The sequence below is a fragment of the Strix aluco genome, chromosome 7, assembly GCF_031877795.1.
Source record: "Strix aluco isolate bStrAlu1 chromosome 7, bStrAlu1.hap1, whole genome shotgun sequence".
NCBI classification, from domain to species: Eukaryota; Metazoa; Chordata; class Aves; order Strigiformes; family Strigidae; genus Strix; species Strix aluco.
In genome coordinates this window covers 30,234,700-30,257,445 of record NC_133937.1, presented here as the reverse complement: position 1 = coordinate 30,257,445, position 22,746 = coordinate 30,234,700, and the positions used below count along the sequence as shown (strand labels likewise).

General features: G+C 49.1%; 1 protein-coding gene across 1 annotated transcript; it reads right to left on the bottom strand.

Moving 5' to 3' along the window:
• Positions 1 to 12,568: 12,568 nt before the first annotated feature.
• Positions 12,569 to 22,349, bottom strand: DUSP5 (dual specificity phosphatase 5). The gene is made up of 4 exons (XM_074830080.1): positions 21,844 to 22,349; positions 17,423 to 17,565; positions 15,775 to 15,994; positions 12,569 to 13,215 (listed from the first exon to the last, which is right to left on the bottom strand). Exons 1-4 carry the CDS (start codon positions 22,235 to 22,237, stop codon positions 12,815 to 12,817), a joined length of 1,158 nt encoding a protein of 385 aa, XP_074686181.1. The 5' UTR covers positions 22,238 to 22,349; the 3' UTR covers positions 12,569 to 12,814.
• Positions 22,350 to 22,746: the final 397 nt, after the last annotated feature.

The window sequence follows — 22,746 nt, the reverse complement described above, 5'->3', positions numbered from 1 at the left end:
CTTAACCAATCCTATGCCTAGTTGAAAGAATTATTTACATCCACTTTTGTGTGAATATTTGCAATATTTGTAAATAAATTGCACAGATGTACATATTCTAGACAAACTTGTAATTTTCCAAATCTCCCCGAAGCACTCGGGCAGGAGAAAACAGCAACGTTTTATGCATTTGAGACTCCATTGGCACCGCACAGCAGGCAGTTTAACCTCTGTTGAAACACATCAGCGAAAGTTTTGTCCCAAGAAACAGCTGGGATATCACCTCGCCAACAGCCTTTTCTTCCTGCTAAAGACTACCGGTGGAAGGGCCACCCTGTGTTACTCATCCCTGTTTCTCAGGGCAGTAATAGGCATAGAAATGTTTTTAAATTGACAGGTTCTACAGTTCATTCCTCTTTGTCGTCTGCTTTTAGAGGTACAGGATGCTTTGAGTCATGTTTTTGAGCTTTCCTTTGTAGTTCAGAAACTTATTTTCACTTAATCATAGACTCCCAGAGCAAGGATTTAATCTTCCTTCCCTAAAGAGGGGGTTCAGAGTCACCAGGGTGGCCATCAGCTGAGGAAAATTTTGCCTTTTCCCTTGACTGCTGCACTGACATTATTGTGTCTGCATGCACCAAGTCCTCTTGAAAACCCTGGCTCAAGTCTAAAAGCTGAGATCCCATAACCTTCTGGTCCATGTCTGGTGCCCCAGCAACTTACTGTCGTTGAGCTGTACCAAGAAGTGCATCACCCTCTGTATTATGAACAGTCACAAATAAGGACCTGGGATCTTTTTTATCCCCAGGTGTTCATTCCCTCTTGAGGGCTTTGGATATACAGCATACTCCTGCAGTTTGGAGATGACCTATGTGTGCATACAGATGTGCACAGACACCAGGTTATATTTACTCATAGGAATAAAATCGTATCTCACTGATATGTCATCAGCAAACGCTCCCACGAGTGTGACCAGTGCTTACAAAAATAGCAACTGTATTCATCAAGGATTAAGTAGCAAATGATTGTTTAGTTCAAAGAGTGTTTCAAATGCAGGCCCCTGCATACAGGTTTTGTCACATAGCTTTTAGAGATTTGTATTTGAGGGAGCGGAGGGGTGGGGTAAGTATTATATTTTTTGTTATTCTTTTGATTTTGTAGTCCATGCTGAAAATATGCACCCAACCCACGGGTGATGTGTGTCATCTATTCTGTCAAGCTGCTGTGGCTGTAGGAGTGCAGAAAGCTGGCAGTTAGTAAAACAGCACACTTTATTCAGAACCTGCAAACATATAATCAGTACTAGCTACGCGTGGAGTTCACCTCGCTTCAGTAGGTGCTGCAGAGCTTTTTTCTATGGTCCTGTTTTATAAGCAGTGTTTTTCTATAAATACGCTAGAATTAAACATTAGCATTAGAAAGGAGAAAGTGGGAACACTGCTTTAATTCATCTAGGCTTCATTGGCGTGGAAATATATCAGGCATTTCTTTCATGAAGCTTAATAGGAACATATAGATGGGATTTCAAGTCTAGTATTTTTTTCTCCTCAAATACTAAAATTTCTGTTAGAAAAAAACATGTTAAACATACTGGGGGAGGGGAGCGTTTTAAGTGTATTATTTAAGTGTACTATTACCACTTCCAGTTGTGAACCAACATGTGTATAGACTGCTTTCATTCATGAATGGCTGCAATCACTGAGGTATTTACTGCCATTTTAAGTGACTGTAGAAATCAGTAGGCTCATCACAACATCAATCACTTGCGCTTCATCACTTGAAGACTGTAGAGGAGGCAGAGCACTGCGGGGGGCCCTTCTTCATGTTGGTGTTGTGGCAGAATCTCAGGAGCAAACCGGGAACCCGGCTTTGGTTTACACTTTGGTTGGACCCTGCAGAAACGGGTGTTCAGTGGCACTCTGAACACACAACCAGATATTCTGATATCCTAGTTTCAGCTTGTGAAACAAAGACAGTGAGAAAGTATCTTGCCCAAGTTCAAGCAGGGTAACTGTGGAACCACCAAGAATACCTCTCCTCCTAAACTACATATGTCAAGCCTGAATCCTAATGCATCAAGGCCACAGTGCAACTTTCTCCCACCTTTGAATTCAGTGGAGATTCTAGCAGGTGAAGTGAGAGAAACCAGCCCTTTCTCAACATCGGTCTTGGAGATGAGCACCGGTCTCCCTGTGCTCAACCAACCAGGCTTTCGAGGAACAAAGAACATGTATTCTGAAAGCATGCAAGCCAGCCACACATAGATTTCCTTATCAAGAAAATCTTTTTCTTGAGCAGAGTTACCAAGCTCTTTTGCCCTCAAGCCCTGTAGGCACACCTGTGCCTTGCAATGCAAGAGTCTGACCCCTCACCAAGCCTGCAGAAATGCCTGTATCTTTGCCAGTGAGCTGTCAAAAAACTTAGACGAGGAAACCTCAAGCATTCAAGACCCTTAAAAAGTTCTGTTTGATAAGAGGTAGATGTAATTACAGGTTCAAATGCTGACTACACACCATTAGTCAGTAATATCTGTGTTGCAATGGTGGGCATCCGTTCCCACCACCCAAAGACCCTTTTCTTGTTCTTTTTTGTCTCTGGTGCCAATGTTGCAGGCAGGCAGCAGACACGCCTGCTCCCTGCCTGCAACCACTGCAGGCCCGGAGGGATGCAGGGGTGATATGCTGTAAGGGCTAATAGGCTGTAAGGCACCTATGTACCTATATACAAAGTGCACACGTGCAATCAGTGGTGATAACAGCCCTTGTTTCTCTGATTTGGGAGCAAGCCAGTGGTGCTGGCCACAGCTCCTTTCAGAGGAGGAGAGCAGAGTGGTAGCTGCTTCATTGCTTCTGCCAGCCCAGCTCCAGGAGGCAGCCAGGCAGTAGGTAGCCATATGCCTCCACTGCCCGGCACTGTGTGCAGATCATTAGCTCGTCTCTGTGAGGCAGCTGCCATGCGTTTTATAAGCTGCTGGGGGTGGAAGGGCAGCTGTCCTGCCAGGCCCCAGGAGACCTACCAAACTCTTCTGTTATTTCCTCACGGTGGGTGCTCTGCCGACCATGAAAAGCACTAGAGTCGTCTGTTGCTTTTTCTTTTCTGACTCTGTTTCTATTCACTTTAAACAATCCACAACAGTCAGGCAGTTTCCTTTTTTTAAAAAAATATAATTTCTCTATCTTTATGGTCCTTTGAATGTGGAAAGGTAAATAATCATTGTTGAGTGTAAAGTATTCATCCATAAATCCATTCACCCAACAACATTTTAAGAAAGCTAACATGCTTGTCAAGAAGAGAGTGGCAGGGTAAAACAACAGTGTAAAATGAACAATAGGAAAAGGTTCCTTTTAAAAACATCGTATTTTGTTATGAATGAATCTACTACAGGTTTATTAAGGGAAAGCAGTTGTTACGCTCATCGTCTTTCAGCCGAGCCTCTCTATGATTAAAATGTGGTTGTGGTTGAATTAATTTCCCTTGGTTCGCTAATTTTATAAAGCAAGCCATTGCATACACACGAAACGAATTACACACCCGGGTGCTGCGGCGGGGCCGAGCCGGGAGCTCTGCCGGCAGGCGGCGTGGGCCGCGACGGCTCCTGCCATGGGGCGAGAGGGGCCACATCCTGCCTATGTTTTTCTTTGCTCTGATGCAACAAAGAGCTTTGTTGCATTTGGAAATTCTGTGAAAGAAACTTGCTCTGCCTTTTTTCTTTTTTTAACCCCCAGACAAGGGAAGGGCCCTGCAGTGGGCTGTTAATGGAGTCAGCTGTGCTGGAGGGGACCCCCAGATGCTCCCCCAGACCTGTTTTTGGGTGTGTCAGGTGTGAAGGAGAGGCAAATTAGGGACTCTGGACCTCACAGAGCTGTTGCACCCCTTGGCTTTGGTGAGGGCTGTCCTGGAGCAGGGCTGGGTCGGCACCAGCTCACCGGCGTCAGGGCTGGGGGGTGGCTGCTTTCAGGGGACTGAATGACATTCCAGTGGGGCCACCTGCTCATCCACCAGGAGGGCTTGGGGACAGCCCTGGGAGGACAGGATCAACTGGTTCTCGTCAAAATAAATGATAAACAAAGGTGATCTTTGAAGACCTGCCTAATCCCAGACTCCAGGTGAAAGATCGCCAGCTCAGACAGCAGTGCAAGCCTGGGAGATCAGGAGGTGAATTAACAACAGCCAACTTCCAAAGAATCTCCTTGTGTTCAAGCGAGCAGTAAAAGCGATCTTGGCAGTAAGAGAGCCATGCAGACATAAATATATGCATCCCATCTGCAGGACTGGCTGCTTGCTCTGAAGCTGCATCCACAGAAAGACTGATATTTTGCTATTACAAAAGAGTGGATGAGGGATTGAGGGGAAGCGGCGGTGCCTGTCCTGGCCCCGGAGGTGTTGCTGGTTGGATGATATCACTGACCAAAGGGATATTTTGCAATCCATTCCCAGCAGTGCCAGGACACAGACTAACCAAGGGCCACAAAGACTCCCTGGGGGAATTGGTGGGTGGATGCAGAGAAATCTCTGAATGTCTGTGCTCAGCACACGTGGTGAACCAGGCTGCAGGGCAAGGGGCAGAGAGAGCCCGCATGGGCCTGTGACCTAAACCGCCTCATTTCAGGGCAGCTTTTTCAGTCTTTGTGGCTGGTACAGACAAAATTACATTTGACAGAGACGCCAGACTGGACATCTGACTTCCACAGAACATCCTGAAATACTGAAAAATCCCTTTCCTCCTGCCTCTTCTCATCATTGGCACCCTGAAAGGAGGTGGCTGAGGTAAATTTGTAATTAGATTAGAACAAAAATCATGATTTTGACTGACCACATCCATCCAACAAAGTAATACACATCCAAACTGATGAATCACATCAGAATTGCATTGCTTGGATTTTACTCCCTCTTTGAGCCATGTGTCTGCAGCCTCTGATTCCACAAACAAATCTGATTTTCTAACAGGGGCACCAAAACCAGCCCCAGGAAAAGGCAGACTCCTTTCTGCGAGGCATTTATACACTAAGGCAGGTGAACCGCTGACCTTACAGCATTTTACCAACAAGCTGCAGCAACTTCACCTGACACAGGGTGGCCTCTCCTAAATGTGAAATTTCCTCCTGTCCTTTGAAGATCAAAGGAAAGCAACGATAACTTTCAGCTTTATCATGGAAACTAAAACCATTACCCCAGGGATTATCTCGGACCTCTCTTCCCCTTAGGGCTCAACAATTCTCAGGCTCTTCCTAGGCTAAGCTCAGGGGCAGCAGGACATCCTTCTCTTATCACACCCAAGCTGGCAAGCTTCACCGGTGCAGCTTTTCACAGTTCAGTCCAGATAATGGGTATCTTTTTTATCTTTTCCAGCCCTCCAGAGAAGCATCTTGCTGTTTATTCTACATGATCTCCCCTTGCCCTGGCCCGCTGTGCCTGCTGCCTCCCCTGGTATGCTCAGCTACCTCCCAGAGGGGCGTTGAAGAGAAGGAAATGGGAAGAGAAACCGAGGTGGGAACACTGCCTGAAAGCTCTTGGCAGCTTCCCCTGCTGTCTGCAGACATTCCCCACTTGTCTCGATGACCTTTCCCCAGGATCCCGCAAGCCAGAGCATCAAGCACGGCAGTAGATGGTTATGCAGAAACCTTCTGCTTCCCCCTTCTTCCCCACACGCATGGCCAAGGCATATCCCCATCAGATGTCACATTCAAGTCCAGAAAAGCTTCTCGCAGCTGGGTTTGGTAATCAGGACTGCCAGGAGCTACGTTAGCACTTAGTAGCACAGGGAACAACATACCCTTCCCTTCTCCCCACTGGTGGCCCCTGATCAATTCTCTCGAGCATATCCGCCTGCGTATGTCATGCTGACTGCCAGAAAACCAGCTGCTCTTCACAGCTGGATTTAGTAAACTGAACCATGTCAATGCTTTAGCACTCGGTAGCACACAGATTTCTTGCCACCCACCCAGGGCTCCCGTCACCTGCTTCCTGGCAGAGCGGCTGCTTTACCCCGCGGTGGTTGTCTGAAAGCGCTGCGCGATTGGTTTTGTTTTTAACTAAGTAAAACATTATATCTTGGGGGCAAAAGGAAAAAAAAAGCAACAAACTCTTGTAATATGGAACATACTGCCTCACAAGCACAGTACAATAAATACATCTTAGTAATGAGATTTTGTGCTTAGGAAAGCCTTTGTCCATGAGTCTAATGTGCATTGCAAACATATGAAAAAAGCTTTATGCCTTTCTCAAAATAAGATCGATATCATTATCCCTGATGCAAGGCTGGATGCAGAGACATACGGATGAACCTGCAGAGACATACAGATAAACGTTTAGAGAGAAATTCAGGTCCACTCTAGCAGCAAAATGCTTCTTGTGTGAGCAAAGCCATATCAGCAAAGCTCTGCTTTTTACCAACAGAGCAGAAACATCCTCTGCAGGAGAAATGAGCTGTGCTGCGTAAAACACAGCTTTGCTACTACAATCCTTTTCTGTATACTCAAGGGATCCATCTGGTCAGCTTGGTCAGTTCAGGTCTCACTCACTTCCTTTATGCTTTTGATAAATGTGACTGCGCCAGCAGGATTGTGCAGAGCAACTGCATCGCTTGCCCTGGAAAGCCAAGGGCAGAGCCCACAATCGATCCCAGACTCCCTGACCCCCTGGGCTCTCTGTTAGCCACAGTAATTACTTGGGGCAACACTGGCATTGCTAGGGAGACCTCAGGTTGAAAGCATCTTTAGGAGATGAACACGCACAGTTCTGCTCCATCCCTGTTAGAAATCTGCTTCATCTTGGCCGGCCCCTCAGGGCCCAGCCGGATGGCAGTTAATGGTCATGCTGGAATTCGTGTCAATTGATTTTCCAGTTAACTTGACTTAACATGATTGGAGGCATTAGAGCAGAGAGGATATATCCGTTGTTCCAGTTTGAGTCCTGTAGACCTCATATTCCATTTCAATGCAGCAGCAAATTTAGCTCCAATTAGAACAAACAGTTCCTTAAAATAAAGATTTAATGTAAAGATTCATCCAGGGCCTGATGCGAAGCCCATTGTGTTCAGGAGCTGTCCTCCCCACTGAAGGCTATAGGCTTTGGATCAGGGCCTGGAGGCAGCTCGCAATGTATGGGCAATTTAATAACAAGAGATGACTCACTATCAAGTGCTGTCTGCTTTACAATGGAATCTCAGAAATGGAGTATCTGTGTGACAGAAATAAACCATTATTCACACACACACACAAAAAAAGAGAGCGCCCATGAAAAACTACATCGTCATTTCACTTGGGAGACTTAAGCAAGGTCCAATGAACTCTTGCTCATGTGAGTAGCTTTACTAACATGATTAGCTCAGTAAAACCAAATCTGGAAAAATGGTTATGCCAAAGGGATTTGAGGTCTTTATCAGTTTGCCTGTCATTTCTGAGTGTCTAACAGTCCCAGCAGATCAGACACATTTATGTGCTGCCTGTCTTGAAATCCTAGTCGTGACCACAGCGAGCGTGGGCTGAGGCTGTGTCATGTAGCTGTAGTATTTATACTACAGATGTTTCCCACTTCTGCTCATGTACAACATGTCTAATGGGTCCCATGGATCCCATGCATGCTTGTCTCCTAGAGGTGCTTTCCACCCATGGTCTCCCTAGCATGGGTCATATTCCAGCATATGCAAAAAAATCCCTGACAGAAATATGAGAGTCCTGGGGCAATGCTGTCCCTAAGGAGCTTTGAGCTTCTGTGTCCCTTTCTATCTACCACGGTCACTTCTTGTCTTGAGTTACTGGCTTTCTGGGTTTGTTTGTTGTTTGTACAGCTCCTAGCACAACAGGTCCTGCTAGGATTCCCAGGAGCTACAAATAACAGCCAGTGACTTCCATGGGGTAGGCTAGTACTTGAAAGGGATACCTAGGGGCCATAAATCCTCTTTAATAGCCAGAAAAAGCTGGAAGAAGTGCTGAGCATTTCAGTTATATACACAGAAGCTATTTCTCTTGGTAACCTTTACATTCCCTGCAAGCATTCATGGGTTGGATGCATAGGGACACAGCACCGCCGTTAACAGAAAAATGAACCCATTTGGTAAGCCTTACTTAAATGTCAGAGTACTTTGAATTTTGAAGCTGAAATAAACAAATTGAAATGTCCCCATAGTTTATAATGCAAAGGTAAAACAAAGTAGGACTTTACAACTGAGGCCCCTGTGTCAGAACTTCATTTGATTTTCTCCGATGACTCAACCTATTTCACAAGCTGTTTTCATATTCCTTATTTAGTGAACTTACTCATGTCTTGGTAAAAGCCTACGATGTGATAAAGCCAAAGAACCGTAATGTGTGGTGCTGGTAACACCTCCCACGCCAAAAAAAATCCTGCTTCCATATTTATGTGGCTCTGCAAATTGGTTCCTGCCTTTTTCTCCCCAGAGAGTGAGCTGGCAGCGTGTCTTCTCTCCAATTAGCATGAAGCTGTGAAAAGTGGAGATGGAGGGTCAAATTCACCATGCCTGGACCCTCACTTATTTTTGCCATGTTACAGTCACATTTGGGCCTTTGACTTCCCGGCAAGGCAAGTATTGTTTTTAGCGTACAGATAGCAATGCCTGCAGAATACCTTTCTTCAAATTCAAGCTTTGTCTCCTGAAGAAAGAAGCTTGCCACCAGAAGGCAAGAAGCTAAGAAGAACTACCTACCTAGTGCTGCTCAGGGACTGGAGATGGGCACCTCAGGATAAACTCCCCATGGAGCAGGTGTATTTTACCTGAGTTTTTCTGGTCAGGATGTAATCTCTGTCTTTTGAAAAGACCTTTAATCAGAGAAGCAGGAGAATCCTTTGTAACCAACATAGGCTGCAAATCACACCAGCAAATATATGGACTAAATGAACACATAGGGACACTTAAGGACAACACCCACCCATCCACCCCCACCCCAGATCTCTTCACAATCTGATTTGCAACCATGTAAAGACATGTATTTTTTGTGGCAGTTTTCTGAAGAGTTTGTTTGTCTTGAAGGCAGAAAGGAAAGTCAGCATGTGCAAAGCAGAGACAGGGGCTGAGCAACAGCACTCATGCTTGCAAGATGACTGCTCTTTGCAAGCCTAAAAGCAAGGGACCAAAAGCTACATGGCACAAGCCCTCTTCAGTCCCACACCAGGATCTGAAATGGCTCCCGAGTGACACTGAGGAGTCCAGGACATAAGGGTACACCATCAGGAGCATCAATGGAGACAGATGCTTAGATCACAGGGCAGCCCTGAACCAGCACCTCCATGGGCAACAGAACCTGCAAAATCCCCTTTTCTGTGACATTTCCTCTCATCTTCTTTGCATTCAGGTATCATAAAGGATAAGCTCTAATCAAAGTTTTGCCTAAGGGTACGGCATTCCTGGCATCTTTCCCTCCCTCACATTTTCTGATGTCTGAAAGCATCCTGCTATAGCCTTCCCCTTGCTGTTACAGTTACATATGTTTCTACATTCCATCAGAACTTTGTTTTTGAGGTCCCTACTCCTCCACCAAGCTTAGCTGACAGATGGACACAGGCACATTGAACCAGTCAGTCCAGCCCCCATCCTTCAGCTCTGACATTACCCACACACCTGCCTGATCTGAACTTTCATCTCTACGAGTAAGCTACCCAAAACCAAGCCCATCTAGGCTGTAAAAGCCCCCTAAATCTTCCATCCTACCCAATTTGGTGAATTTGCTCAGTGCACAAGCCACAAAACACTGTCAGAGCTGTTCCTTTCCCTAAGGATGGAGGTAGCTGTTGTGTGTGCTGGTGGTTAGAAGCAGAGAAGCAGGGTTCCTGCCCGTGCAGGTTCAAACTCACACATCCCATCTCCCAGGTGGGTGCCATTCTGATTTGTCACACTCACCTTCACACACTGGTGCTTGGGTCCCCAGCTCCTCCCTGCCCATGAGAGCAGCATGGCCAAGGAGGGAGGAGAGCACGTACTCTCACCCCAGAACCCTGCGGTCAAATGGCTGTGATGTCCCCTCAGAAAGGTGGGATCTGCCAAGCTGGTCAAGATAGGAGCGGAGGGCAGAGGTCTTACTAAGGAAACAGAAAAACAGGCACCAGCACAAGCATGGGACCACATCCCTCTGGGAGTCAGCATTTACATCCCACCCTGCCCTGGATGCTGGGGCTTCCTTCTGCCTGACGTGAGTTGGGACCAGCCAAGTAGAGGAGAATGGTGCCCTGGGCAGGAGCACAAACCTCCTGGTTCCTGTGCCCAGGCATGACAACCCCTTTTCAGGCTCTCACAGGGCTCTGGCCCTTCCTTCCTTGCAGAATCCCAGCCCAACATCTCCCACTGCCAATGCTGTCTAACAACATGCTGTGCTAAAGCCCAGGATCAGAGCCCCTCTCCAAAAGCAGAGCAGCTGCCTTGCCTCTCTGCTAAATACCTGGCTCCTCAGCTGGGCCTGAGATCTCTTCCAGCTGCTGTGGTCAAATCTGCCAAGGCCAGCAGTCCTTCTGTTAACCCCTTCAGCCCACAGCCTCATGCTCTGCAGGTTCCCATGGCAAATATCATCAGCTCTGCAGGTTTCAGCTTCCTCATCCTTGAGAAACAAAGCTGGTCATTCCCCCAGAAGGGTTTTTATGCTGCTTTAATGAGAGCTGTTGGCTGTTCTGTTTGTCTCTGTGGTCAGAATGCAGCCCCTCTTGGTAAGCCTACCAGCCTTTCTGCTTGGGGGAGCTTGTGGAGGCTGAGAGGTCTTTTCACTACAGCTGGCCAAGGGTTTCCAGAGCAATCAGATCTCTCAGAAAATTAATTGATCATCTCTTATTCGATCACCTGCCTCACCTCCCCAGCTGCTGGTTCCCATGTTCAGGTTTCCCAGAGCCCAAGCAGGGCTGCTGCCTTGTCCTCCTGACACAGGGAAGAAATCCAAGGCTCATTTCCAACGACAGCTTCTCATCTGTCAGACTTGCTTCCCTGGGGGTAAGAAGTTACAAATGGTTAAACTCCACAGGGCATAGATGCTTTGGAACTCAGACATCTACTCATTAACTTGAAAATGCAGATTATAAATGTGCTGCAGTGGTGAGCCAGAAAGAGCCTAAAAACTTCCAGCTGAAGAGGGGTATGAAATGGCTCAGAGATGCTGGTGCTTCAAATTATTTTTTTTTCATTAAAAAAAGTGAAAATATGAGCATTACCCACATGCCCTGGTCCCTGGTGTGACGCTCGTGGGTGGCCTGCATCACACCAGGAACCAGGGCCTGCAGCATCCCATGGCACATGCTTGGGAAGGAAGTGGGGGCCATGCCTAGGGAAGGAAGTGGGGGCCATGCCTAGTTCAGATTTTCATCTTCAGCAAGATGGCAAATCTTATATAAAACATGCATGAATCAAAACAGAAGTGCCTGCCTGGCTGCTGGGAAGTGACGCCACCGTGACTCATGTCATTCTGTTTAAAACAGTCCTCCCCCTCACCTTCTCCTCGACGTACAGATGCACCTTGGAAGCTTTCAGCAGAGCCCAGTGATGTTTACCCTCCTCTTCTACCTCCTTACGTCACTTTTGGGCCATGGCATTTTTCTCAGGTGACCTCTTCTGCCACCGAGCTCTGCCAAAGCGCTTTTGCAGCTCACTCCAAGCACAAACAGCTTTCTTTTCCTGCATTTTTTTTCCTTTATTATTTTTTACACTCCATAAAAACCATTGCAGATTTTCTTTCACATTCACGAGATCTCCTGGAAATTATTGCCATTTCCCATACACATTACATATTAAAAAAAAATAAAAAGGTCAACAGACAAAGAGAGACACTCATTCCAAACTCCCTGCAGACACAGAAGCCAATGCCAGCAAGAGAGAAACTGATTTTCATGGACAAAGGCTGGCTAGGGGTGACCACACACACTAAGCAAGCCACGCAACACTGAACAAGACCACTTGACACACACAATACACATCAGGAACACTTGGGAAGGGATGGAGGAAGAGTTGGCTTGGAGCTGGGCTTGTCAGGTTTTTTTGGTGTAAGATCCAGCAGTTACAGTGTTATCTGATGGGAAGTAACTCAGATGAGGATTGTGGAGACATTCAAGTATTCTAGGGCTGTTCTTAAATAACAGATGGGAGGATAATAGCTCAGCAGGGTAGCCTGGTAGCTTCTGTTAAATCCCCTGCTTTAGTTAAAAGCACATCCAGTACAAAGGCAAATGCAGAAGTACAGGAAATGCCACACCTGAATGGATCCACGGTCTGGTTTGCTATCCAGTTACACTGTGGTCAATACCTGACACTTCAGAGGCTGGAACAGGAGAAGGGATTTTCACCTGGTTGTGCAACAGTGTCCTGGGAAAAAGAGCTTCCTCCCGCCACCCCAGCCCTTTGCTCCCTGAAATGTGACATAGGAGAGGGCAAGAGGAAAGCCAGAGAAAAAGCAGAATGAATATTCACTCCCACCACTTCTGCAGTTGCAAAGGTGGCGCTTTTCATTTTGCTTTCTTCCCTGCTGCTGCTGTTTATTGCTTGAAACTTTAAATAAGGGTCTTTTCAAAAATAAGAAGGGAAGGAGATGGGAACTGAGAACATAAACAGATTTCTCATTGCTCCCCAAGAATCTGGAAATACAGTAGTGGGTGCACACTCTGAGGATAAAAACCTAAAAAAGCACTTTTTCTTTCTTTAAAAAAAGGACAATAGAAGTTCAGAAAATCTGCCACACTTAGAGCACTTGCATCTTACAGTCACAGCATACGGGAAGTATGACCCACGACAACCACTCCATCTCAGACTAAGTCAATGAGGTTTCTCTATTGCACGTTCATGAAATGTTCTTGTTGGGGTCACAGTTCAGATCAGAGGACCACACCAGCTCCAGTCTCCCCAGGATGTTCAGCAGGATGAAGATGCCGTCATCGGGCTGAGTTTCAGCTGGTGGACGGGAGAGTGGATGGGCACAGAACTCAACACTGAGGTAGGAAAGGCGAAACATGAGCCTTCAAAGTTTTTGCCTAACGTCAGTTCTTCTGCAAAGAAAGACGCAGCTTCTCTTTTGCATGAGGCGACGGGGGGACTGGGAGTGGAAGACAAGATCTCAGACTCGTATTGTAGCAACTGGCCCATGAAACCAAAGTTTGGTGAGATCAGGCTCCGGCGCTGCTTGATGTAATCAAAGGCTTCTTCCAGGCAGAGCTTCTTTGTCTTCATGAGATATGCCATGCAGATGGTGGGAGAGCGTGAAATCCCTGCTTCGCAGTGCACCAGGATCTTGCCCCCGGTTCGTCTGACATAATCTAGGGGAAAAAAGTCATTGCAGATGTCAGTTGTCATTGGGAATGGAGAGAGAGGACACTGTGATGTGCACCTGGAGGTGGAGCATGGCACACAGCCAGTCCACCAGCAAGGAGAGGCTTGCTCTTCTGCTGGGTACTAAGGGTAACAAGGAGATTAAAATAGAAGGGGGACAAAATCCAGCCTGAGGTGGAAATGACACTTGGTTTCAGAATCTGTGGATCCTGATTTGTTTCTTTCTGTGTTTTTTAGGAAAGTCCTTCCCCGTCTCCTTCCCACATGCCTATTCCTCTTTTGGAACAACTGACTTTGCAGAGCACTGAGACAGAGAACAGGTATCTGGGCAATTCTTACGTTTGCTGTACCTGCATTTCTCTGCCTGTGGCTCAGAGTGCTGACCCAAGGCCAGCCCTCCCACTGTCAGGTCTTTCAAAAGCTGCAGGGATGCCTTCCTCTCATCTGCTTTGCTAGAAAAACAGGACTTTTCTTTAAAGTCTGAACCAGTTAGCAGCAGACTGCGATACCAGGAGCTGAACCCTTGGTGGGTACCCTTGGGTGGAGAGTCTGAGCTCACTCCCTGGGGCCTCACCACAAAGCACACAGGGACTGGTAGGCAGTTGCTAATTACAGCCTGGTTAAAGGATGCTTGGACTTAAGTCAGGATATAAAAGGCTTATGCAAAGCACCCATTTTACACAACAGGAGCCACTGTGGTTACTCACACAACACAATGATTGTTATTAGATTAAAGAGAATGTGTTTAAAATAAGTCCTTTCCACACAAAAATACAGTTCAAAAATAGATGTTCTCTGCTCTATTGCCTTGAGCAATATGTGCAAGTTCCAATTTATGGATAACTGCACTGAGTGTAGTGCTCAGTGAAACAACGCAGAGCTGAGCAAGTTATCATTTGCCTGTCTTCGATTGTCTGCTGGGGGACTGGTGCCACCACAACTGGTTATATTTAACTACTGCACAAAATAAGGAAGACATGGATTTGAGTCATCCCCAGCATCAACACCACACACTCAATTTTAAGAGAAAGTGAAAACTAAAGTCATACTCAAAATCTGGGAAACTTCCAAGTGACTCAACAACTATCAGAAGGGGTTGGGGATGGGACAGAAGAGTGCTGTGAATTAGCATTTCCCTGAAAGGTGTGAGAAGTCCCTTCCCAGGAAGGGAAAGGACTCATAGGGCACTCTCAGATCAGGTTTTTGCAATTCTGCCTGCCCTATCAAAGGACTCAAAGTCAGCTGAGCAATGAGTCCAGCGAGTCCGTAACTGGGGTTTTATTCTGTTTCTCTCTCAAATGTTCCTGGAGAGCAACAGCACTGATTTCAACACCATCTCCACCCAGGCTCAGGCTGCTCCACCCCACTAAACCACCCTCTGCCTCTCAGAAAGGAGCCACTCCCTTGCACTACCTGGCACGGCTGGTGTGCTGCTCATCTACCCAGCCTAGCGCAGGAAGATTTGGGAGGGGATGGCCCAAAGTTTTCTAAAGGCCTCCTCATATTTTTTTGATTAAAGGGTGAGACACCAGCATAATCGAAAGAAGAACTAGAAAGAGCTCTGTCATAAGTGGAGATGGTGGATTTCCAAGACTCTGGCTTTGGGATATCTCAGCACAACAAGGCAATAAGCTGACTCTGCTTCACCTGGCTGTTACAGGGTCTGGCATACAAGTCCAAGGAACGAATATGTTTTTTCCTTTACAAAAAAATCAATAGACTTTGGTGTTATTCAACCACACTTCTTTGCTCCCTGCTGTGTCAATGTTACACCTACGCTTGCTTTGAAAAGAGAATAAAGCTAACCAGCTCACTTGCCTTGTCTGCCTGATGGCAGTCAAGAAAAAACATTTTTCTTCCTTGGCCTTCCAGCCTGGAGAGAACAACAAAAACCTTGCTCTTGTTACTGTAAATATGGTCTCAAAAAAACCCCCTCTAAGACTTAGTTTGAAGTTTTAGAAGGCAAGCAGTCTGTATTGCAGCGCTGGATGCACAGGGCATCATTCGACCTAACGTGCATACTGGAAGACAAGGGCACACTTATTATATACAACAAAAGAAACAGAAATTCATGTAATTTCTGAGTACACGCCTATTTCCAGAGAATCTCATGCATATGTTGATACATTGTGCAAGTGAACAAAAATTTGGGGAAGGGTCCCTAAGGAGCTTCCACAGGTGTCTGCTGGTTTGTCTGCCCTGTCCCAGATGTACCCATCACCATCACTGTTACAAAAATTATGTCCTTGGGTGCATTCTGGTTTGAGACCCCTTACAGCAATTAGCACCAACTGCTTGCAGGCATCAGCTAGCAAGCATCACTCTGAATGTCCCTCTTCCTTCCTTCCTTGGGGAAATCCCTCTGCCAGGAGAGATGCTGGGGAAGGGAGGGAGCGTAAACTTTTGCTGTGACATCTGAGAACATGCAGAAAATGATGTGTCCTTCCTGCCAATATGTATGTTAAAATAAATGAAGATCTTTAAAATATAGGAAGATCCAAATTTAAAATACATGAAGATCTGGAAGTCTGTTAATTTGGACCTACCGATGAAGTCGATGGCTTCCTGGAAGTGTGAGCTGATGTCTGCTGTATGACTGTCCTCCACCGGGATCCACTTGTAGCAATACTGGTCTTTGAATGACTCTGAGCTTTTCCTGGAGACATTGAGCAGGGCCGTGATGTGCAGGTTGGCGAGAAATTCGCACTTGGAAGCGTGATAGGCACTACCAAGGTAGAGAAAAGGCAGGATTTCAACTGGACCGCCCTGGAAGAGAAGGAGCAGAAACATGTAATTCCTCTTCAAGGGTATTTGAATCCTGATACCCAAGAGAGGCAAGGGAGTCTGCGTGGGTGCCTGGTCCCTCCCTCGCTGGCATTTTTGGACCCCAGTGCTGCTGGCCAGTGAATCACTGTGATGGCAAAGCCCACGCAGGAAAAAGGTTTTCATTTTCTTGCTCACATTTGCGAGGTACAAAGTCAGATCCAGCCTACGTGCATGCAGGATGTTTCTGGCTTTCTTTAAAGCCCCTCAGGATGCACCTGAAGTGCTTTCATATGTGAGGCTGTTCTCTCTGAGGCTTTACTGAAATACAGGTGAGGGAGAGGGAAGGAAGACCCAAGCAGAGAGGAAGAGGAGGACAGAGGAAGAGGCTGCTCTAGCTCAGTCCCTTCACTTACAGACCTCCAAAGGCAAAGCAAAGCAAAAAAATTGGAGCAAGGCTCCCTGTCCCACTGCACCTCCCTGGGGCACAGCACTCGCCACGTCACCCGCACCGAGATGTCATCTCAGTTCCTCCTCCCTCAGCGCAAGCAAAGGCTGGGTGACTAGACCACAAAAGAAAAAAGCCACCATCTGACACAAAGGTTTTTGAGATCGCGGGTAACTTTCCATGATGCACAAGAGCTGCTGCCAGCCCGCAGCTGTGAAAAATTGGCTTTCCACCCCCCGAGCTGCCCACCTGGCAGGTCCCACGTACCAGGAACAGCCAGGAGCCACCTGGAGTGGCAGGATAGAGCCTTGGGCAGGAGGTGCTCCCAGGGAAGCAGAGGGACATCACCCAGGGGCTCCCCCAGCGCCAGGAAACGCACACCCCGGTGGAAGCAGCCCGACCGCAGGCTGACATCTTGGAGCACACGGATTCCCTGGGCCAGACAGGCACGGGGGTGTGATGACTTTGCCCGTGGAAAACCCCAGTCCTCCTGCCCAAGGGTGGCTCTGAAGAGCCACTGCCTCTTCTCAGAAGTGGCCCTACAGCCATGGCCCCCTCTGCCAGCCTCAGATCCCTCCTGGGGTCTCAGAGGAGGCACAGGCAAAGCGTGCTCCTTCGTCTGCTGAAAAACTTTACACTCCTGGCAGCCTTTCCCCTGCCTGCTTTAAGTCTCCTGGGGAGGTATGAGCTGCTCATGGCTCATGCTGCCTGGCTGTGTGATAAAGACCAGTCACAAATACAGTTTTGAGGCTAGACAGGGTGGTTTTCCTCCTTCTGTTGCCTAATTTTGAAACCAGGTGGAGGCGATGCTGACCAGCAGCACACACATGACATCTTATTCGACACACAGGCTGCCAACCTGGACTGTGACAAGTTATTGACAGCACGAGGGCCACCAGCACCCTGCCAGCCTCCAACAGAGCCTAGGGGCAGAAGGGAAAAGACCCAAGGGGAAGGTCACCCACCACAGCCGTGACACACACCTGGTCATAAGCGGGTTTGTGGTTGGCACTCTGCTTCTCACAGTGGCTGGTGAGGTTTCTCTCTGCCTCGGTCCTCTCTGGGGAAAGGAGTTTTCCATCCACACAGCACTCAGGATATTGCGAGTTAAAGGTTTCATATCCCCCTAGGGAAGGAAAAAAAAAACCCCAAACCATCAATGTTTGTGCTTCCTAAAACTGGTTTAATTAAAGTGGAGGAGAAATGAAGCCCCAGCAATTGCAAAGCAGTGGGATAGTGCCACCCAGCAATGGGTCCCAGGGGGTTAATGAGGGATAGTGCTCCCCTGGGGAAATGGGTTTGATACCACTGACAATTATTAACTTGCCAAAAGTCGGTGGATCAAGATTAAAACTCTTAGCAAATGTAATTCTGTTGAGTCTAGCAACCATTAACTCCAGTACAGCAGCGACTAAATTCCCTCCCCCAGGTTTTATATATGAGCACTATTTCCAGCATTTGACACAGATTTCTGGACTCAGGCGTCATCCTCTCTAAATCTGTCATTACTCTATATGCTGTGACAACATAAGAAATATTTTTTCTGCATTTTTGAATGGACATAAGCACAAGAGGGGGATGCTTGCAATGGTGTCATTAATCACCACAATGCACAAGACAGCAAAGTAACGAAGACAGTCCCACTGAAACCAATCTATTAAGTTACAGCTATAAAACTTAATGAAATCCTGTGACAGCATTTGACAACTGAATAGCCCCATATGAGCTATTCTGCATGGTTAAGTACTGCATTCGTTTCATTCATTGCACTGCTAATGAAAAGGAATTAATCCTATTATTACATTGTTACTCAAAGTTTGTTGTCAGCTAAATTGTTGCCTGTTTCCAGGCTGGGAATATGCTGCACAGAAGTATACGATCTCCAAAATGAATGTGAATAAGTCGGGTAGCAGAAGCAGCCTGAAAACGTCAGTGGTGTGCCACATGTCTGCCACCTGTGCTTTTTCAGAACAGAAATGAATGGCGAAAGCTCTTGAACAGCTAGATTCAATAATCCTGCAGAGTGTGGCCCTCAAGTAAACAAGGCTCGGAAAGCAAACCCTCCGATGTGATTCATTCACCTGCAACTGTTTCGCCCCGATAAGCTATCATAAGCGGTATCGGTGCCCTGGTGCAAGGAAGGATTTCGAAACAAAGGAAGCGCTGAAGATCTGAGCAGCCGCAGGGCTCCTGCCGCCCTCGCTGCCAGGGCTGCCCGCTACAGCTACCTCTGACATTTCAGCCCTGTAACACCGGTGTCTCATTTGTTTGCAATGTTTGAGCAGATGTGTGCTCAAATTCATGACGTGCTACTGTCGCCCACTCAGTCCTGCCGTGGGGTCCTCGAGTTGCAAGCGGCCGGCACGATCCAAAGCCCAAACGCGATGAAAGTCTGTTTTCCATGACGGAGGGCAGGAGGGTGATTTTGCAGTCAACTGGCACTCAGCACCTGCACCTTTCCTCCTACTCCCTGGGCCCCAGCCACATTCAGCCAGCTCGCCCCGGAGCTTGGAGTGTGAGGCAGTGGGTCAAGCAGCCAAGTGACCATGGAGACCATGAGGGGGGGTTGATAAAGTGATATCCACAACAACTGGGTTGATAAAATGATATCCCTAACAACTGGCAGTGTGAAAAGCCAACACACACAAGCAGCTCTCCAGACTCCTCTGCTCTTCTGATCTCCAGCTGCCCTTCATGGGGTGGACTTTTAAATCCTCTTTTGCATAGTTGACCTTATCTCCCCCCTGCCCCCAACCACTGCCATCACATAGGAAAAATATGTTCTGTTTACATAAATAGGCATTATCCCCATTTACACCCCATGTTGTTCTTTTTACTCTTGAATGAACGCAGAAATCTGTCTGAGCCAAGTCAGCATATGTGTTCGAACAGACATGCATGTCTCATGTCTCTGGGGCAGCTAATGCATGCAGCTGGTGAATGGTTAATTACAAGCCTTGGGGATCAGGATATTTGCAGGCCATTCTTACAGTGAGTCATCTTCTCATCCCTTCCTCCAGCAATCTCCTTTCTTCCCCCTCCCCACTCAACCTAGCTTCCCTGAGGTCATTTCTGCAAATACTAGATTGCTCATCACAGAGAGGTGGGCTGCGCTTCGGTTTTAATCAATAAATAATAGAATCCTTGTCAGCACCAAGGGAGGTTCCGTTATTTTATCTTTCTGCAAGCCCTTCCCCACCGTGCTGGGGCTGAGCTCAGAATGAAACTGCACCTACGCAGACAAAAGATGTGACACATGCCACCTCTGGAAGCCAGAAAGCGAGGGAAGGAATGGGGGCTGGCATGTGATTTGACTTGCAATTGCTCTGTGCTAGTGGCCCTGCCTGGGGCCAGATCCCCAGGACACTGGGTGACCTGGGGGGGCAAAGGTAACCTGCTCATATCTTATCAGGGCAGCTTCCAAGGCAAGACCACTTTAGCCCTTAAGTAGTCAACACCTCCTCCCAGCTCCCCCACACCTAGGGAGAACAGGACTATAAGGGGGAACTTCTCAAAGGAGGTTTTTTTCTGATGGTTTTACAGCCCATTATCTGCAAGGTCAGTGCTACAGACCCCCAAAGGACACTTTCTCGTGATCACTACCCAGTGCTTCAGGGTGATTTATATCCCCAGAGATCTTCCCCCAGACCACAACAGCTTCCAGGGGGTCACTGGCCCTGGTGAATCAGCAGCGCTGCCCACTGAGTCACTGGCTCCTCGGGCCACACCAGATCTGAAACGGAGCTGTGGACTTCATGGGCCTGATCCTGCAACCCAGAGCCCTTCCAGCAAAGCAAAGGGGAACAGCAGCAGAAAAAGGAGGAAACTTTCTCATCCACTAAGGGGGAATATTTTTAGCCTCAAATCGACAGGCTTTCAAGATAAGACACTATGCAATACACAAAAGGTACAAAGTAGAGTCTACATCAAAACAGCACCCCAGATAAACTGCCCACAGCCAGAGTCACCACTTCAAAGTGTGGGGCTGCTACTTGAGGAGGGAAGGACGATCCTGTGGCTAAACGAGCAGGCTGAGAGTCGGCAGAGCTTAATTCAGCCCCTGCTTTGCCAGACTTCCCAGCATGACCCTGGAGATGTTTCTTCAACCCTACTTTAACAGGGTCCCCAAGAATTTGCCCAGCCTAGCCCAGCACAAGCAGCCCTGCCCCAGCAGAATTGGTGCTTTTGGGGCAACTCTCAGACTCCAGGGCAGGCTGGTGGTGCCCAAACAGAGCCACGGTGGTGGCAAACCGCCCTGGGAGTCTCCCTCCCCCTTGATACCGGGCAATACCCAAGCTGGAGGTGTCTCTACCCCAGCGGGGATGCCCTTGGGGCACTATTGGTTATAGGAGGCACAAATTTAGCACATCAGGACAAAAACTAGTGTGATAAAAGGCTTAATAATAGCAAATTAACCCTGGCTGGTGAGGACACAGAAGCAGAGTTTATTCAAGAAACATCGCCTCGTTTTCTCCTCCATTTATGCCCCCCCATGACCTCGGGGTATGGCAAGGGGGGGTGTTTAGGAACTCCTACTTCGGGGGAGCCCCGCGGCCCCGGCAGCCGGGTGTGCGGGACTACGGGCAGGAGCGCCCCGGCCGGGCACTGCCCCTCTGAGGGGAGGCCCGGGGAAGGGAAGGGGGCTGCCAAAACAGCGAGGGCAAAAGGACAAAGGCGCTGCAAGGAGAAATGGAGGGGAGGCAGGGATGGGAGGGCAGAGAAAGGGCGGGCAGCTATTTCTTTTTATCGTTTTATTATCCCCGGGTTACACGGAAGGAAAACAAAGAACCGCAATTCAAGGGCTATAATACACGTGGAGGGAGGAGGAGGTGTTTCTATCCCCCGACAAGTCCCGGAGTTTCGGCTCTGGGTTTCCCCTCTCAGCCTCGATGTGCCCGACGGAGCGATGAACCTCTCCGCCCCGGGTGGCGGAGCGGGCCCCGATCCCCGGGTTTCGGGCGCCCAACGCGGGCCACCCCGTATCACCGGGCGGAGAGCGAGAAGCGGCTGCCTCGGCTCTCCTCTTACCCGCGGGGCTGATTTTATTTTCCACGCAGCCCTGATCTCTCTCGTCCCCCTCTCCCTTTGATAATCTGCAACTTTAGCCCTTCTCCCCTAATATTCTTTGGTTTTCATCAGCCTCTTAAACGCGCGGCGGGGGTGAGCGGAAAGGCATTTGGGCTCAGCCCACAGAGCCTATCCGGGATTTATTTCCAGTAGGTGGAAAAGAAACGAAATCCCGGCGTTACTTCCCCGTTCTCCGCCGATAATCAGGTTAACTGCGGGGCGGGGAGGCGCGGACGAGAGGGGACGGGAGCACCGCGGGGCCGCCGCCGCCGCCCGGGGGGGCTTTGAGGGTCGATCCGCGCCGCTCCCCCCTTTCCCTCCCTCCCCCCCGCCTCACCTTTCAGGAAGCAGACCCTGGCCCCGGCCTCCGGCAGGCTGGAGAGCAGGGCGTTGAGGACGATCTGGGCCGTGCTGTCCTTCTTCAGCTTCTGCCAGTGCCCCGTGCCCTGGTCCAGCACCACCACGGCTGCCAGGCGGGCGCCCCCCGCCGCCCCCTCGGCCCCCACCAGCAGCCGGGCCCGGGCCGCCGCGTCGGGCACCACGAAGTGGAGCGGCACGGCCCCGCCGCGGGCCCGTCGCATCACCACCGAGTTGAGGTTGACGTTGAGCGAGCCGCGGAGGCAGGAGGCCGAGTAGGACAGGTAGGGCCGGCAGTCCAGCACCAGGCAGCGGGAGGGCTCCTTCCGCAGGAGCTTCCGCAGCTGCCGGCAGTCGAGGGACGTGACTTTCATGCCGGCCCTGGCGCGCGCCCCGCCGCCGGAGCGGGGACAGGGGCAGGAGGGTACTCGCCGGGGAGCCCCGGTGCTGGCGAGGGGACGGGAGGGAGGAGCGGCGGCAGCGCCGAGCCCCGGCAGGGAATCCCGGCCGGCGGCGCCGCCGGGCATTTATATGAATGGGAGGCCGGGCCCTGACGACACTGCCCATATAAGGGGAGTGACGCGCCCGCCTTCCAAATATGGGCATTCCCCGCCCCGCGCCGCCCGGCGCGCCGCCCCCTGGCGGGGATCCCCTCCCTCCTCCCTGGCCGCGGCGGGCGGGGGCCGCGCAGGCAGCGTTAGTCAGGCTCGGAGGCAGAGGAAGCTGAAAAACGCCGCAAAAATTCTCCAGTCATCGGCCTGAAGGCTCATCCCAGCATCACCACCCCCCTCCCCGGCCAGCGCCGAGAGCCGGGAAGCGTGCCTGGCGGGGGGGAGGGCGGGCGGGCAGCGCTGGGGCAGGTTTCTCACGCCAGGTTGCCAAG

Excerpts from the sequence above, each read along its gene's own strand:
- DUSP5 (XM_074830080.1), bottom strand. The coding sequence starts at position 22,237 with ATGAAAGTCACGTCCCTCGACTGCCGGCAGCTGCGGAAGCTCCTGCGG. Across the intron at positions 17,566-21,843 it reads CAGGGTCTGCTTCCTGAAAG|GGGGATATGAAACCTTTAAC; the intron begins GTGAGGCGGGGG and ends TTCCTTCCCTAG. Across the intron at positions 15,995-17,422 it reads ACAAACCCGCTTATGACCAG|GGCGGTCCAGTTGAAATCCT; the intron begins GTGTGTGTCACG and ends CTTCTCTTCCAG.